This window comes from Diadema setosum, chromosome 8 (assembly GCF_964275005.1).
Source record: "Diadema setosum chromosome 8, eeDiaSeto1, whole genome shotgun sequence".
NCBI lineage: Eukaryota > Metazoa > Echinodermata > Echinoidea > Diadematoida > Diadematidae > Diadema > Diadema setosum.
Genome location: NC_092692.1, coordinates 30,314,345 through 30,332,877, shown reverse-complemented (window position 1 = coordinate 30,332,877; position 18,533 = coordinate 30,314,345). Strand labels below are relative to the sequence as shown.

Sequence of the window (18,533 nt, the reverse complement as noted above, 5' to 3'; positions counted from 1 at the left end):
TTGCCTATAAAATGGTATAATTCCAATACACTTCTTGTATTAATTCTTTTCACTGAATATCATGAACGCGACTGAACCCGAGCGAGCGGAGCGAGCGGAGCGAGCGAGGGGGTAGGGGAGGGTGTGGGAGGGGGTTTTCCCCCTCCCACGGTGAGAACTTTTTACATTTTGATTTTGCAAATGGTGCAATTTGATGCATGTATTTGCGTGTTTTAACGACGTGAAACAGTCCCACTTGTTTAAGATTGCAGTATATTTTAGTGTAGATTATTATTGAACAATTTGCCTATAAATACACTTCTTGTATTAATTCTTTTCACTGAATATCATGAACGCGACTGAACCCGAGCGAGCGGAGCGAGCGAGGGGGTAGGGGAGGGTGTGGGAGGGGGGTTTCCCCCCTCCCACGGTGAGAAGTTTTTGCATTTTGATTTTGCAAATGGTGCAATTTGATGCATGTTTTTGCGTGTTTTAACGACGTGAAACAGTCCCACATGTTTAAGATTGCAGTATATTTTAGTGTAGATTATTATTGAACAATTTGCCTATAAAATGGTATAATTCCAATACACTTCTTGTATTAATTCTTTTCACTGAATATCATGAACGCGACTGAACCCGAGCGAGCGGAGCGAACGAGGGGGGAGGGGAGGGTGTGGGAGGGGGGTGTCCCCCCTCCCACGGTAAGAACTTTTTGCATTTTGATTTTGCAAATGGTGCAGTTTGATGCATGTTTTTGCGCGTTTTATCGACGTGAAACAGTCCCACTTGTTTAAGGTAGCAGTATATTTTAGTGTAGATTATTATTGAACAATTTGCCTATAAAATGATATAATTTAGATACACTTCTTGTATTAATTCTTTTCACTGTATGTCACGAACTCGACTGAACTCGAGCGAGCGGAGCGAGCGAGGGGGTAGGGGAGGGTGTGGGAGGGGGGTGTCCCCCCTCCTACGGTGAGAACTTTTTGCATTTTGATGTTGCAAATGGTGCAATTTGATGCATGTTTTTGCGTGTTTTAACGAGTTGAAACAGTCCCACTTGTTTAAGGTTGCAGCATATTTTAGTGTAGATTATTATTGAACAATTTGCCTATAAAACAGTATAATTCAAACACACTAGTCTTCTTGTATTAATTCTTACATTGAATATCATGAACGCTGTCTGTTCAGCAATCAAACAGAAAAAGCATGCACACGAGGGTGTAGATACTGGGCATATCCCCTTCCACACGAAGGTGATTTTGCGTTTTCAGACCTGAAATTCAGCGATCTGGTGCAAATTTTTGGTGCAACACTTTTTCATCGAAGTGTTAAAATCACGGAATTTAGCTCTTATTCCGAATGTGCACCATCTGTGCGTATGTATTAAGTCTAGTGAGGTAGAACTTAGGGGAAGGGGGATTCCCCCTCCCTCTCGCGGAGCTTTTGCGTTTTTAGAATTGAAATAAAGCGATCTTGGTATGTCTAGCCACAGTCTACTTCTTTGCTGCGCGGGGGGGGGGGGGGGGCGAGCAGGGAGAAGGCGCTGGCGAGTATTATCTCCACTCTTCCCTTCCGATGGAGCTTATATCTTTTTAAGGTTGAAATTGAGATATCTCGTATACGCATAATACGCATATTTGATGGAATCAACATTTGGGTAATCAAAAAAAAAACAACAACTGATGGGGGGGGGGGGCTGAGGGAGGAAAGGGTCGATTAAAAGGGGAAATTCCCCTTATACATGAGGGAACCTTCAGTTTTCGGAATATTAGTGAAAAGTCTTGTGCACTCAGAATTATTCAGATTTTTTTGTAAATCTAAAAAGTGTACTTAGCTATAGGGAAAGAGGCATAACGTTAGAGGGGGAGGGTTTGGGAGGGGGATACCCCCTCCCAAGCACGAGAGATTTTGCATATTTTGAATTGAAATTCAACGATCTGGTGCACACTTTGAGTGAAATATTCAAAAAAAAATATCTTATTTGATGAAAGGTTGCAAAGGAGACCCGCTTCATGTGCATGCATACAGTATACACGCATTTTTTTTCCGCCTCCCAAATCCTCGGTCCAAATCTTAGGGGGGGCGACCGCCCCCATCGCCCCCCCCCCCCCCCCTGGCTACGCCAGTGATATGGAGTGAGAGGTGTACAATTACAATGCTTTGGAAATTATTTGTCCAATAGAAAACAGCATGTGATGGTCAATGGTGTCAGATCCTCTTATCTCTCTGTAAATATTGGTGTACCACATGGTTCTGTTTTGGGTCCTTTGCTTTTACTTATTTATGTAAATGATATAGTAAATTGTTCTTGTGTTTTTAAGTTTTCACTTTTTGATGATGATACAGCGGTCATGTTTTCACACAAGAATATTGCTTTATTGATAAGGACAGTGAATACACAACTTCAATTATTAAATGAATGGTTTAGGAGTAACAAGTTATTTCTGAATAAAAAAAAAAACGAAGTATGTTATTTCTCACTCTATGAATAAAAAAGTATTGTTGAATAGTGATACTTTAATGATAGATTAATGTTATTGAAAGAACTGAATCAATTTCTTTTCTAAGTATACTTATCAATGAATCCCTTGGTTGGAAACTTCATATATCCAATGTTTCTTCAAAGATCTCACGGACGGTTGGGATTTTATCAAAACTCAAACATTTTTACCAAGAAAAATATTGATTATCATTTATAACTCTATTGTAATCACATTTAGATTACTGTAATGAAATTTGGGGGAAAACATATAATGCACATATCAATAAACTTGTTCTTCTTCAAAAACGAACAATGCGTTTAATAAGTAATGCCCCATATTACAGCCCCAGTCTACCATTGTTTATTGAATTACAGATTTTGCCATTGCATGAACTTGTCAGCTTGAATATCCTTATCTTTATGTTTAAATATCATAGAGGTATGCTCCCTTCTGTATTTGATAATATGTTCCTAACAAACTCTCATTTTCACACGTATTCTACTCGTTCTCGAAGTAGCTTACGGTATCCTTTTACTCGTTTGACTGTACGGTGATCCCACTTTATTAGGTTCACCGGTGTAAGTAAATGGAATTCAATAAGTACTGCTTTGAAATGCAGCACAACTCTTTCTAGATTTAAGTGCTTACCGATGCGTTCTTTCTTCGAACAGTTAGCCATGACTGAGTAGTATAGTAGTATGTAAACTGCATGTGTGTTGTGTGTGTGCGTGCGTGCGTGTGTGTGTGTGTGTGTGTGTGTGTGTGTGTGTGTGTGTGTGTGTGTGTGAGTGTTTATAATTAAGTACGTATTAATGTGATGGTGTTTTGTTTAGTTACTTGATTTCGCACAGAATCAGTATGTAATATATGTTGTTATTGTAAAGTATATCGTATCTTCATGTGTAGTCAACCTAACACAAGCACAAGATGCTTTTAAGGCTGCCTGGCTCTCATTGTAAACGCCATTATTATATGTTTTTGTGTTTTATTTTGCCGAATAAATGGTCTAAACTGGCCTCAATCAACCAATCAATACATACATACATACATACATACATACGAACATTCACACAAACGTTGATACAATATATGCAAACATACTACACACAATACATTTTGTTGACGAAAAAAGTTAAATGTGATAAACCTTTCTTCTGGTTTGATCTTAAATTATGTGGTGCAGTACATTCCTTCTACCTCTTATGTTTGGTGCTGTGTACTTTTTGTTTTGCCTTTTTTTTTTTTGCTTTCCTCTTATTCTTATCCATCTTATCCATCACTTTCAATAACATTTCATTGTTCATTTTCTTCTGTCATTTCTTGAAAACGTAATGATACTTAATAGTATTACTTCTTCCTTTTTTCTTTCCTTTCACCATCTTCTTTTTCTTCTTGTTTACCTTGCGTACTTGCTTTGGTTTTGTTTTTTGTTTTGTTTTTGAGGGGTTTTTTTTTTTTTGCCTTTGGTTGTGTGCGCGTTTGCGCACCTTTTTTGGTCCACTCTGAATTTCCAATTTGAAAATGTAGTATCCTCTTGTGTTTAAAACATGTCGCCTAATGACTTTACCCAGGCACGATGTACGGAGAACTAAAGTGGGGGGTTTCCATCGAAAGCTCCCTGCAGATGAACTCGGTCAATATTTAATCACACACCTTTGTCGGCGTTAGCAGATAAGGAGATCTTCAGACTCCTATACCTGGAACTGAGAATTAGTGTGTTCTACGCGTATATAAAGTGTAATGAAACTTTCGACGTTCCTGGAAAGTCTTCTTCGCACCGCTATTACAGAAAGAGCGAAGAGAGGGAGGCTTTTGGGCTATTAAAGCGCCGCATTTGTACGAGAGGACGCTGATGAATTTTGTAGATCTCCAGAGATTCTCTTTTCTCCAAGTGATGTACGGTGTGGGCCGATTCGACCCTCACTTGGCTGTGTCAAATGCCCGGTCAGCCTTAAATCACTCGATATGTTTTGAAGGGAAAATGCCTGGATTTCCGAGAATCTTTTTATCCGAGATTAAGGAAATAGTCTGGAGGCTCCATTCCTTCTTGCACGTCTTCTTTAATCTTTTTTGTTCAGAAATATAGGATATAAGATGAAACTTTTAGGAAAACATCCATACGGTCGCGTTTATTTTATATTTGTTGCTGTTGTTGTTGATGGTGGTGGTGGCGTGACTCTTGTGTGTCAAAGTTCGTGACCAATTTTGTGTGGAATGCTGTATCGATTGATTTTGTTGTTGACGTTGTCGTCTTCGTTGTTTTGTGTTGTTGATGTTGTTGCTGATGATGCTGCTGCTGTTGTTGTTGTTGTTGTTGTTGTTGTTGTTGTTGTGTGTTGTTGTTGTGAGAACCAGAATGCGCACATTTCTTTTGTGTATCTTTGGTTGGTAAAGTTTGGAATGTGAAATATCTTTATGGCGTCAGACGCACGTTTATTGTGGATTTCCAGAACACCTGTTTGTCCTTGTTGACAATAGACCACACAGCTGCTACGTGTTCACGTGTTATCCACGTCTCTATTCTTGCCACTGATACCATTTGAGGCTTTTTTTTTCTTTTCTTTTCTTTTCTTTCTTTTTTTTTTTTTTTTTTTTTTTTTTTTTTTGCTGCATCACACGATGCCATGATCATTTCTTTTACGCCAGTTAACCTCCAGTCGTAATGTCGCAGGTGGAAAATAAGCCTTTAGCCTCGACCTTTTGATGTCCATTCCAAAATACAAAAGTCTCAAGGAGGACGAAGTATATAGTGTTTTTATCAGTTCGTATGCATTTTTTTTTGTATGTGTGTGTGTGTGTGGTAATGTTTGAAGTAGATGTGCATTTAGATATTTTGATGATGAGTTCATTTTTACTAACATGATTATGCCTTTTTTCCCCTGCAAAAATGCAAGTTGAGTACTAAAATTTTTATATCGGTGCTGCTGTTCTCCAATAGAAAATTGTTCACTTTTGACCTTCCTGCTCCAAGCTTCCCAATTTATATTTTGTCTATGTTTTATCTTTTTTTTTTTCTATCTACCCTTCTCCTCCCATCCGTTACCCATGAGCCTTGCAACGTTTCTTTTTATGTTCTTTTCGTGGCATTGTAAATGTTTCCTTGAATTCTATCTCGCTTCTTTTGCGCAATATAAATGTCAAATAGATCCCTGCTCCAATCCAAAAAAAAAGGCTCGTGGCCCTGTTTACTAACTATCTTCACATTTTGTGGGGGGGGGGGATAAAAGGGGAAAAAAGAAAAGGGGAAAAGGAGAGCATCAAAAGAGACAGGAGCAGGGGAAGAGAAGTTGTTTCTTGGAAAATAGAAAATACATTTAGGCTTGCCGATGGGTTCGGGCAGCTCAGATAACTGATTACAGTATAAACTGTGTGTATTGTGTGTGTGTGTATCGTGTGTGTGTGTGTGTGTAATGGCTATCTTGACCCGACGCGTCGGATCAAGACGGCCCTTTTCCTCAACATTCTCGATTTTCAAATCTTTTTAACCCCACCATTTAATTTAAAAAAAAAATGTTGCTCGGCTAAAGATGGTATTGAACTTTCACAAAATATCTGCTAAGGGGTTAGGCTATCCTTATCTCCCCAAAGATCATATGTATATGTATTTCTTTATTTGCGTATTTGTTTATATATATTTGTATTTATATTTTTATTCATTTTATATCAATATCTATACATCTATATCTATTTCCATATATATTAATATATCTATATCTTTTTTACATTTGCATATATATCTATCTTTTTTTCAAAAAAAATATGCATTGCCATTAACATTATTTTCGTGTTACTATTTAAAAATATCTGTCATCACCATTGTTTTCTGTCAGCGATACCTGGGGGAAAATGTCACACAACATTCATTAGAACATGATACATGTAATCTCATCTACGCTTTCTTTTGATTGCGTTACTCAGCTTAGGAGAAAATTTGATTTACATGCAAGTTGACCGCCTGTGGAATTTGCTCCCTGAAATTTAACAAAAACGAAAAGTCATCAGGAGAATTAACTACTTTGGATGCTAGTGCTGTCATCACTTAATCCTTTCCCTTGAAGAAGTTAATTTTGAAATATTAAAGTCAACGATTTGTTGTTGCTGTGCCTAAGGCTCCATTTTGAGACGTGCACCGCGTACTACTAGTATACCTAGCCTCAGGCCGGCACGACTTGTGAAGTTGGTACAGCATCGGGACCAAGTTCCGTCCGAAACTGGTTGATGGTGTGCAAATATCGCGGGCCCTTCAGAGACGGTATCCATAATTCACAGTTATGACCTGTAAAGAGAGTAGGGGGAGATGGGCGCGGGAAGGTAAAGAAATGGTCATGAATTATTCAGAAAGCCAGCCATTACTCGGAACATTCATTACGGACAGAGAGGGAGGGAGCACTGGATAGGGGGGGGGGGCTGAAAGAGAGAAAGTGATGTTCAATACACCATTAAACTTGTGGCAGTGATATGGGGCAAGCTACGGGAGAAAGAGCTAGAAAGATAAATGCGCGCGCACTCGTCGTACTCGCCTTGTTTGAAACACTTTACGGAGCACGGTGCTTTCCGACGGTGTTTTTTTTTCTCTTACTCTCTCTCTCTCTCCCTCTCTCTCTCTCTCTCTCTCTCTCTCTCTCTCGGTGGCGCCTGTGCGTTGGTGTGCACGCAAAACTGGACATAAACGGACGCGTGGCGGGTGATGTAGGAAATGACGGTAATTTTTCGCAAATTTGGACAAAAGTAAACGTATCGTCTGCCCAGCGCCAGTCTCCCATGTTCCTCTCGCGCTGTCAGGCGGCGGTCGACTGCAGTTCGAAAACAACATTAATTCCGACTTTACATCGACCATTCTATTTCTTCTCTTGAATCGCTTTTAGTCTCGTCTTATGGGGTTGCTGATCAAACTATGTGATGGTGATTTCTTAATCAACTTGTGTTTAATTTGTTTTCAAAGTAGAGACGAGCATATTCAAATTGGTTCTAAGTAAAAGTCGAAGCTTGCCTCGCCTATCTTTTTTATAAATAGTGTTGACATTCTTGCATGAATTTTCCCGCTGATTTTCGTATCTGTAACTCCAACAGGTGTCTGAATATGTAAAAGTGTAGAGCCGCGAACGAGATTAAGGTCACGAGCGGTATTCCTGTGTGTGTCACGAAGAAGTGTTTATTACTCGGTGCCGACCGCAAAGCAAACACGAGGTTAGGTGGTGACTGTCAGAGAGACGTCCGTGGCGGTGAGCAAATGGTGTCGTCTTACTCCCTCTCAGCCGGCGAACTCGCGCTCGCTGTCACGCCTCGTCGCAAAGTGAGAGCTGGGGAATGACATCTCGTCTGCGCTACTACGGCTGATCGCCGCGATGTCGCTTGTCTCGCCCTAGACTCCGCGTCTTGTGAGAATCATCATGTTCGCCTTGCGACGTGAATGATGTGACCGGGTAGTCTCCCCCTCCATTATTGCATTTCGTCTGCACCGGCGCACGCCGTAATTTGCCCGCCAGACTGTGATCCCACGAATAGGACGAGTCGCCTTTTTGATTGCTTCATCCATCGCTATCATAGATCATGCCATTATGGATGTTAGGCATGAATTAGTTCCATGATCCGCTGTGTGACTCTATTGAGATTGTCATTGTTGTTGTTGTTGTTTCATCGGAATCGATATTCAGGGAACGATCGGTGAATTGGCGGTTTACATAAAACTAATAACATCCACCGCGACAGCGGATCAATGCTGTTCGTGGCTCTAATTAGTGTAGTGCGGAGAGACAGTGAAAGAGACGGAGGGGAAGAGAGAGAGGGAAAAATGTTAGCCTTCCCATTACGGGATTAGAAGATCGCCTTCGTGTTTTAAAAATATCTATTCTCTTATGTACATGCCTGGCTGCTTTTGATTGGCTGACAATATCATCTGGATGTCGGGGCACGAAGGAACACACGGTGTTACCATTTCGCTCAGCAGTGTAGTGGGCTACCTGCGAAGGCTACGGCGGAGCAGACGATACCGGAGAGACGATAAAGAGGCGGGAAGGCGTCAGGCGAACGGACGGGCGCTGGGCTCTGGGGACAGCGAGGATCCGGTTCTGGACCCGCAGGAGATGCCGGAACAGAGCAGCGGGGTGTCGGGCAGAGGCATGGGTGGAGCAGGTGCACGGGCGGCGGCTCCAGAGACTGGGCGCACCAGGCGGGATCGCTGGCCCGCCGCCATGAAGCAGTTCGCCGCGCGCTATTTTAAGATCCTCTGCAGCGCGGGAGTGATCCTCGGAACCATTTCCTTCATCCTCAGTCTCGTTGCCATCGCAACGGACCACTGGATCGAGACCGAGTACATGTACAAGGAGACGAGAGAGGAATACAACGGCACGGACGGGGAGAACGGAACGCTTATAAGGACCGTAAATGTGACTAGAACTGAAAGAATGTCGTCAGGATTATGGACCATCTGTTTCGAGAAATTTGAGGATGGAGTTGAAGGTAAGTGCACAAAGTATAAGTTACTATTGATTTTCCTTGAGGTACACAGCATGTCATTGCTTGTTTTAACTATGAATCCGTCAAGATATTCATTGGTAGGGTGCGTTAGTTGTTCGACACCACAGAAAATATTAATTTGGGCGACTAGTAACTGTTTCGTATTGTTTGTTGAAGTTTGGGGAGTTTGGGTATATACATGTATGACAATTATTTATCTGTCTCGCTCGGAGAATGTGGCCAAACATTCAAAATTTACATTCTATTAGTTTACATAGTGAAACAAGCATACGCTATGACAATCAAAATGAGATGCCTGAAATGCCCCACTGGGACTACCAAAACAATAGCGACCACGACAACCGCAATCAACACGAACCTCAGAAATCAAGACTTTCAACACCGCTTTGTCGTTGACACGCCAGAATAGAAGTAAAATATCATAGTACACGACGTACCAAGAGCGTACGTCTGCTGATACCTTTTTTTTTTTTTTACCGCTAGTTGCTGTCGGAGTACATCTGATTACCATCTGACTAACGTTTTCATGCTCGTACTAAGAGCGCTTCCGATGCAGCTACCCCGCCGCATCCGACGTCCATTGTTGTTGTCATGGAGAAAGTAAACACCGAAAGGGAGAGGAAAAAGGCGCCGCGGATCACCAATCTGTTTAATGAAAACGGCTTGCAAGTATCGTTTGCCCGGTCGATCGGCGAAATAATTGACAGAAGGAAGGGATTATTATTGATTTCAAGGCAAAATTTTGTCCCCCACGCAGTTTGTTTTTCAGAGAGAACAGATTTCAATCTTCTCGACTTTGCATAGAAATGAGGTAATGCAGCAATCTTTGCAGCGTTAGATCCGCGCTGATTTTCTTGTTTGGTTGGGTTTATTTTTCCCCTTTTCTGCTCACAAGAAGGCGGGCAGAAGCAACAGGTTTGATTACAGGTTTGCAATGATTACTTTGACACAGTGCGCGATGAGCACGCTGTATGTATTGCATACATGAATATAACGGAACAAAAGAGAGTATTAAATCTTTTATTGGCGAGCGGATGTTTTGGTTTGAAATCAGTACATTGGTTTCGAGGCTCACCGCTGTGTGGGCTGAAACCAGATATTGTCATTGATTGTATCTATAGTGGCCAGCGCGTGGTTCTGTTTAATATCGATACAAAATCACCCAGTAGGAGTAAAATGTAGATCAATTAATCATTCTATTTCTGAACGTTTTCAGTCAGTTAATAGTAATGGTAGACCTGTGTTACAATATCAATGTCTTGCTCCTTCTCTTTACACAGCACGCATTGATTGAATGCTATCAAGTTTACAAGTCGACTATCTTGTCAAGAAACAGGTGTCTCATATATTTTGCAAAACCATAGCTTGAAAAAAATATTCATTGACATGCAAGTATAAGGTGTTGCTTGCAAGTCAGAGGAGTATATCGCGGTGAAGGGTGATCGTTTGATCGATCATGTAATGCCTTGGTTGGCGTTCATAAAGGATTCCGTTATATTAGATCGCCCGCAAAAACACAGACTTACGGCGCCGCGCTATCTAATGAAGATGGTAACTCAGTGGCGGTTTTTGTGGTGGGAGTCTCCCCTCTTCACGTGGGTGGTAAACTCTGCGCATTTCCATCAATCTTTCCAGCAGAAAATCATGCTCTCTGGTAATTGTCATGGTCATTGTCACAATATCACATTCTCATTATTGCTGATCAGTAAATTCAAATGTTTAGAGGCCTATATTACATTATAATGTTTTGATAATTTCGGACTATTGCTGTTTTGAATCACTCGCCCTGTGTAACCAAATCACTGACCCTACTTGGCTAAGGTGAATAATCACACATAATTATCTAAAGTGTCTGTGTAATAGAATATCTGAAAATGAATAAATGACTCTTATGTATGTATATATATATATATATATATATATATATATATATTAGTTCCTTTATAATGATTATAGTTTAACCAATACACAGGAAAATTGATACAACGTGTGTCTGTCGCCAATAAGTAAGCCATTTCATGAACACATTTTTGTGATAATATTCCCACATTATATATTGATATTATACACAGCAAATTGCAATAAGATTGGAAAGGGGTTTGATTGCTGCGTGTAGAGTACCAATATGTTCCCCACGATAGATTTGTTGGTAAGATATGGTACGGCAAAGTACCGGTACGCTGACGGCGTCTCTGCCCATAATTACCACTGCCGCGCGGGCTACGAAGCCTGTACAAGGTCAATTCACTTTATACAAAATTTACAACTCGCCTACATTGCTCGTGATTATTGCATGTATATATGCCGTATTCATTTAGGTAGGCACCTTGCTTGCTCGCTGACACCATGAGGCTACCGCTGTCCACGCGAACTTCCACTATACACACACAAGATATATAACACACACACACGTGCTATCTTCAGCAATATGATGAATGTATTTTTGGATCTCTCTCTATGTACACTGTATTATCTCCCTTCCCCGAACGGAAAACGAGATATTAAGAGACAATGTCACTTGTCAGTTATGTCTTGTCAGCTTTTGCGACAGAACGTATTAAGCATTTTTTTAAGGCGCGTGCTATAGGGCGCTAAATTTGTCTCGTTTGTAATAAGTGCAGCATTTAGGGACATGATTATACATTACGGGCGTTCTGTCGACGTAACAGTATAATGAGCGACCATGAATTACATTTGTACTAGTACGAGCCCTAACAACAATGCTATTTTTGTAGCGGCTAATTCGATACTCAAAAGCACATAGAAGAAAATACGAGTAGTCGGGCTTTTTTTTTTTTTTTGTCTATTTGTTTTCTGGTCCGATTAACAAACTTCTTTTTCGAGATGACAGGCAGCAATATGTGTCTGTCTGTCTGTCTGTCTTTCTGTGTATTTGAGTTTAGTGGTTGTATGATGTCACTCATCATCGCAAGTGAACTACCCAGAAGACATCCACGTGAACGAGAAAGACAGACAGACAGACAGACAAACGGAGAAAAGGGGTTAAAACAAAATTATATTGATCACAAAATTATACAAAGAGTATGCAATGCCCGCACGCTTTACCGACACCAACTAGAAGAGCGAACTGTATGCATTAACAATGTGACCCTTTGTCAGTTCTGTAACTGACACGCTGTTGTTTTCGCCGCCTGCAGGCGGCGGGCATTGTGTGCTGGAATGCAGCTTCGCAAATTCGAGAAACATGCTAGGCAGTTATGCGAACTCTTCTACAAGCCCGAGGTTGCAACCGTATACCTCATTGAAGTTTGTGACATTGCCTACAAGCAACTCATGATTAAACACACACACACACATACACACACCCACAAACACACACGCACACTCTGGCTCGACAAACAACCAACAAAAGTTTGTATAGCGTATTAAAGTGACATTGCATTATGTTAAATTTCATCTCCAATTTCCCGCGGCTTCTTCACCACAGTAAAATTACAGGTACCCTGCTCGAAAGTAAAAGCAGTCAGTACGTCTTGTAATGTATGGCGCCTTGTATTGCTTTGTTAAGTGGGAGACATCCTCGAACCTTGTGCTGAAATTCACTGAGCATGTCTTCTTTATAAATAGCTGAAGTGGAATGTTTCTACTCTAGGCTCCTGTCGGTAGTTTTATTTCCAGTAACGACCGCATAGATTGAGATTTTCTTCCATTTCGAGACGGTTTGCGAAATCTTTACGATTGAACCTTTCCCCCCCCCCCCAAAAAAAAAAAAAGACAAAGCGCTAGAAATAAAGACTATTTGCATGGTTTAGTTGATTTACCGTCGACGCACCCTCCGAAAGCTCGTTAAAAAAATAAAAGAGCAGCAGGAGGACGAGGAGGAGAAGGAGGAAGAGGTTGAGACGCCTTCGAAAGGAGGGCAAGACGGGGGTCAAGGGAGGCAGGAAGAAACTTCGAGATATCACCCAACGTGAGATCGAGAGAGAGAAAAAGACCCGTTGGTGATAGAGTGCGGGGGGGGGGGGATGGACAGCAAGAAGTAGCTCTTGATAATACAGTATATGCTAACAGATTGTTAAGAAATCAGAGACAAGCATATATACATGTACAAGAGGGAAGAGCGGACATCCAGGAAGAGGCACACACAAGAATGCCGGGAGAGATTGGAAGAGTAAGGTCGTAAGTGAATGGAGAAGTGACCATTAGGGATAAGGTATAGAATAGCGAAACACGAGGACCCGTAGTGCTGGAGGTGGACGGGGTGAAATTGTTTACCTACCGTATAGCTGACATGGTTTGGTGTTTCTTGGGAGTATTGTTTACAAACCCTTTAACTCGCAGGCCTAGTTGAAGATTGTGGATAGATATTGACCCGGAAATCCATACGACCCTTTGTTTTCCTTTCAAGCCATATACACTTGAAATTCACGGAATTCATTTATTTTACTTCTTGCCAAAGAAAAAGAAAGTTTGCCGGCGAAAGATGGGTGGCGCATAGACAGAATGAATCTTTTAAGTAGGCCTATATCCGGAGAAAATTATTTCACTGGCTCAACGAAATTTACACAGCGTGGTTTACTGAGCCTTTATCTATAATGTAGTTACGGCTATAGTGCTAGATCTCCTTCAATGTATATGTGTAGGAGACTTATATGTGAAGGAGACATGGCATATTGGATTTCAGTAATGAGTGGTCCGGCATTCATTATGTAACTGGTGTTTTCGCACTCTTATATTAACATTCAAAATCAATACACGCATATTTATGATATTGCCATTGTATTTGCAACAGTTCTGTAGCGCCATACGGTATAGTGCGATGAAAACTAATTACATTGATATGGTGTACGGTTATATGCCATCACTGGCAGGTCTTGACACAGCGAGGGAAAGGCAAAATAAATCATGAAATCATCTAAGAAAAGGTATTGACTTATAGTTCTTAAATAAATATAATACGATTAAGTCCGTCCATACGAAGCCAGAAAGCTCAAGGAAACATCGAACTTGTTTGAAGTAATTAAGACTGGGGTATTTTCTTAGATAACACGAAACGTGCCTTCTCGTAAGGATAGCGAGTAACGCGCGAAATTAAACTTGGGGTGGTTTCTTCTTCTCATCACGGAATGTGGTTTCCCGCGTTTGTTGACATCGCATAACCCTCCTCGCCTATCTCCAGCAGACGATATTTCGATTCGACTACGGCCTGAAGAGTTATGCACATGCGTGCGGTATATACGGCTGGTGACAAAATGTTTACCGCACGTGAATAGTTGGTTGCTGTTGTTGCGTGGGTTTTTATTTTGTTATTTGAATGCATAGGCAACATTCACTACAAGACGGGTTTTCGTCATACTTCGTGGTTTATCATAAAACCATAACCCGAGTTTCTGTTACGCAAACCGAGAAAAGATGGAGTTTCAAGGTGTTTCTGTTTAGTGCCACATTATGCAATTCATACACACACACACACACAAACAAACAGACAGTTCATGTTTATGGCATCAAAATTATTCTTTTAAACGTAATGACGTGTTTCAGTACAAATACATTTGTTTGCGTCACTATCGCCGACAACTTACACGCTTTCGCCGGCTAACACTATGATTGTAATACATTGTACCACAATCCAAAAGGGACGTGATAAATGGAGATCACTAATACTTGTGCTTTTCTGCTCCAAATTTGTAGAGCCAGTGGAAAAAAAAAATCCAGTGTTTCAGTGCCCTATACCATGACTGTGTAGGCGAAAGCGAGCTCCCTCGGGTAGCATAAGGAGGCGTGATGTATCCTTGGGTATTATAACGCTAAAACCATTGATTGAGAAAATAGAATAATCATTCATAAATTACACAAAAGATATACTACAACAAGCACACTCACATAATTCTTAAAACAGCACATCATGACGCAACAGTGAGAATATCAGCTCTCTTTTTTTTTTCCTTGTAAAGTGCACAATAGCGTTGAGCCTATACACGCATATGCACACACAGTCAATTACTGAAAATTGATAACGAACTACTCAAGGAAACTGCGTAATCCATCGTAGCATAACAAAAATATAAATTGGCTGATTGCAAGCCTCTAAAAAATCCTCAATTCCAGTGATTGGCTTGTCCATCATGCTACGTCAAACCGGTCGCTTACGCCTGACCAATCTACGTTTGATAGGTTAGCCCGATGCTACCCCGAAGGTGCTAGTCTCACACGACGTCACCCGAGAAAGACACACCGGAGACGGACGGTGTATACTTCAAACCGCGATATTGCAAGGCACAGAAACGGCTGATCCATTTCAATTAGCTCGAATTAACCGTATCAGTGGTGCCCGTAGCCTCCAGCGCGTGCAATTCGGTAAAGCATTTCATCGAAAGGAAAATCTGTTTTTGGAAACGATAGCTTGAAAGAGAGAGAGAGAACAGCTGTAGCTTTTTGTATTTCAATGCTAACTATGACGTCAAAGGGTTATCGAATCACTATCTTTCTTTCGAAGGAAATGCAATCATGTAATACGAATATGAAAGCAAACGGATATAAACTTATCACACATATACACATGGTTTCGTTACACGCACAGTGACAGGCAACACACAGATATCTATCACACGTACGTATTACGTACATTATAATGTACATTTACACATACGTAGAAGATTCACTTTAAAGAGTATGTCGGTGACAAGCTGTGTATCATATCGTATCGAAGTAGCCAGCTGGCCTTCTTATATACTATTGTATTCAAATCCATGCCTGTGGTCATTTTGTTCGTTCAAGGACCAAGATAAGTGACAAACTACTTAGTATTCCATTCCCTTACCTTGCCCGCTCAATAATGCGATGCAGTTTACCGTTTGTATCACTTGTTTTGTCAAGCCTTGGGCGAGGTCATTGGTTGTCACAGGAAGAGATTGTTATAAAGGTATGCGTTGTATGATTTTGGATTTGTTGGTAAACTTGTCTATTCAACAATAGTGGGCTGTAAACCTGTGTGTGTTTGTGTGAGTGTATGATTTGCGCGCGTGTGTGTAATAATGTAGTGTACTCCAAGTACGTGCATGAGAAGTTTCTAGCGATAATTTCAACTGCAGCTCCATGGACAACGCCTGCCTCTCCAAAAACAACTGCAGCAAAATGGGGAGGATAGGGTGTGAAGTGCAGTGGCAGCATATATTTAGTGGGAAAGATCGAGGCTTCCGTGCAAACAAAATTGCCATAAAATGTCTTCGGAGAGTTTTAAAGCAAACATGGCGCGGTAATGAGGTAGGAGCTTTCACCTTCACTCAAGTAAAGTACCCTCTGAGCGCTGGTGACGGCCTACCGGTTTTTCTCGACGTCGTGGTCAAACATCCACTGTTAGTACAGGACTGGGCCCGCCAAGCTGCGACCCCTAGCACTCGTGCGTGAAGCGAGAAGCAATCATTGTCTTGGAAGGGTAGGCGGAGGGGAGTGAGGGCCGGCGAGAGAGTGTTTTTACCTTTTTCGTGTTCGAGGGGAAACAACGGAAAAAACAACAACAAAAGAACTAATATCAAAACGAGACAAAACATACATTTGGGTGGGTACTTTCATAATTCTGGAATCAAAGCCGCTCTTGTATTTTTTTGTTCACCTTGTATATTTCCTCGACCGGTACCATGAGATTTGCTCCTGCCACAATATTGCTCCCATGAAATATCTGCACGCTAAGTCAAACATGAATTCTACCCACAAACATAGACATAAACCCTAATCTTATAATCCTCACATCAAAGCTAAACCTAAAACCCCATCACAACCCTATCCCTAGCCTTATATAAGCCTTCGGAGAAAAAAGACCGGAGCAATTGTCGCGGGAAGGAATGTCGTATCACCCTCAATCATTGCATCCTTGTTATCACCCTTGCTGCATTTATTTTGAGAGAAACCAAGCAACAGGTGGAAGAATATGCAGACAAAGTGGGCAGGACAGTCTTCCGTGTTTGCTATGATGACATTCAATTTATCAAAGTACGAAACAATCCTTTTTATGTCATTTTTATTGCTCTTTCCCTCTCCCCACCCCACCCCACCCCTCCCTCTCCCCCCCCCCAAAAAAAAAAGAGGGGGAAGGGTGAGCTGCGAGGTTTTAAAGCCACATTCTGCGTCGAAGTTTATCGTCAAGCAAAAAACGATAGATAATTTGAGGGTGTGAAGAACACGTCTCCCTTTAAACATTCTGCGAGGTTGCGTCAAAGACCAAACAGAAAAGTTCGGCGAAACGCCAAATTCTCTTACGAGTGAGAATTGAGCAGGTGGTTTAACGAGCAAGGATTGTTTTGGGGGAAAGTTTTCGGGCTCCATGATGGAACGTCGGTGCAGACGAGACGTTGATGGATGATTTGAGACTCGTAACTCTCCGGGTCGTGTGGGCAAAGATAATGGGTCACGGAGAAAGGGACAGGTGTATTTGGATTCAGTTTGAGCTAATGCAGACGTGATTGCGAGCTTCGCGTGCGCACTTTTTTTGGGTTGTTGTTGTTTTTTGTCGTTTTTTCTTCTCCAGACTGTGTCTCCCTATCATGATGGATTGGAGCAAGAAACAGTCATTAGTTACAGAGCTAGACAACCGAGCCATGTCGCAGTGACATGGTACTCTTCCTGGCAAACGCTAGCTCAAAATGTCCCCGAGGTATTTATCACTGGTTAAAAGGCACGGATAAATCTCGCGTTCGACTCGTGAGAGTTTAAGGTCTAGCCTTCAGTTTGTTTGTCTGCATGTATGTATGTTTGTTTGTTTGTTTGTTTGTTTGTTTTTATCAAAGAAAAGACATGAAGTCATTTCGACTATGTCTTTGCAACTAGCTTTCCTCGAGGATGAGGAAAGTAAAGTGTAATACCCGACTGCCGCAGAAGTCGGATATGACTTGTAACTCATCCGTTGTTTGTTCTTTCTTTTCAAATCACTCGTTACACATACCCTTCATGTTCTAGACTGATGAAAATGGCGGCTTCAGAATTTGATTACTCAGTGGCAATGCGCGCTTATTAAAGAACAACCACACACACACTCTGGTAACATTTTGTTCAATCAAAACTGAGATACATGTAAGGATTTCTCTCGCTCGTTTGTTTCTTCATATCTTATTGCACAAAGGGGTTTCAAGACAGCACTCTTCCTTTATTCTCCCCCACCCATCTTTCTCCTCCCCTCCTATTCCTCCTCCTCCTCTTCCTCTTTTCCTCTTCCTTGTATACCTATCCTTCTTCTCCTCATCTCCTCCTCCTCGTCGTCCTCTTTTCATCCTTCCCTCCATCTCTTCCCCTCCTATCCTCTTCGTCCTCCTCATATCTTCTCCCTCCTCCTTCTCTTCCTCATCCATTCTCTTTTCCTCTCCTCCTTGTCCTCTTTATCCACCATTACCTCCTCTCTTCCTCTTCCTCCTTCTTCTCCTCGTCCTCCACCTCTCGCCCTTCTTAATTCCGCATCCTCTGAATCTGTTTTCCACTCCCAGCATACTTCTCATCTCCTTATCCTCATTCTCCCCCTCCTCCTCCTCTTTCACCACCTCCTCTTCCTTTTCAACCTCCTCAATCTCTTCTCCTCCTTTTCCTCCTCTAGTCTTTCTCCTCTGCCTCACCGGTTTATATTTCATACCTCATTGGTAA

General features: G+C 41.5%; 1 protein-coding gene across 1 annotated transcript in view; it reads left to right on the top strand.

Annotated features, from left to right (window-relative positions):
• Positions 1 to 8,757: 8,757 nt before the first annotated feature.
• The window catches only part of LOC140232387 (uncharacterized), an 84,310-nt gene continuing 74,534 nt past the window's right edge, over positions 8,758 to 18,533 (top strand). The window contains exon 1 of the mRNA XM_072312513.1: positions 8,758 to 8,927. Coding sequence (XP_072168614.1) covers positions 8,783 to 8,927 — 145 coding nt within the window. The 5' untranslated portion in view covers positions 8,758 to 8,782. The remainder of the gene's footprint in view (positions 8,928 to 18,533) is intronic.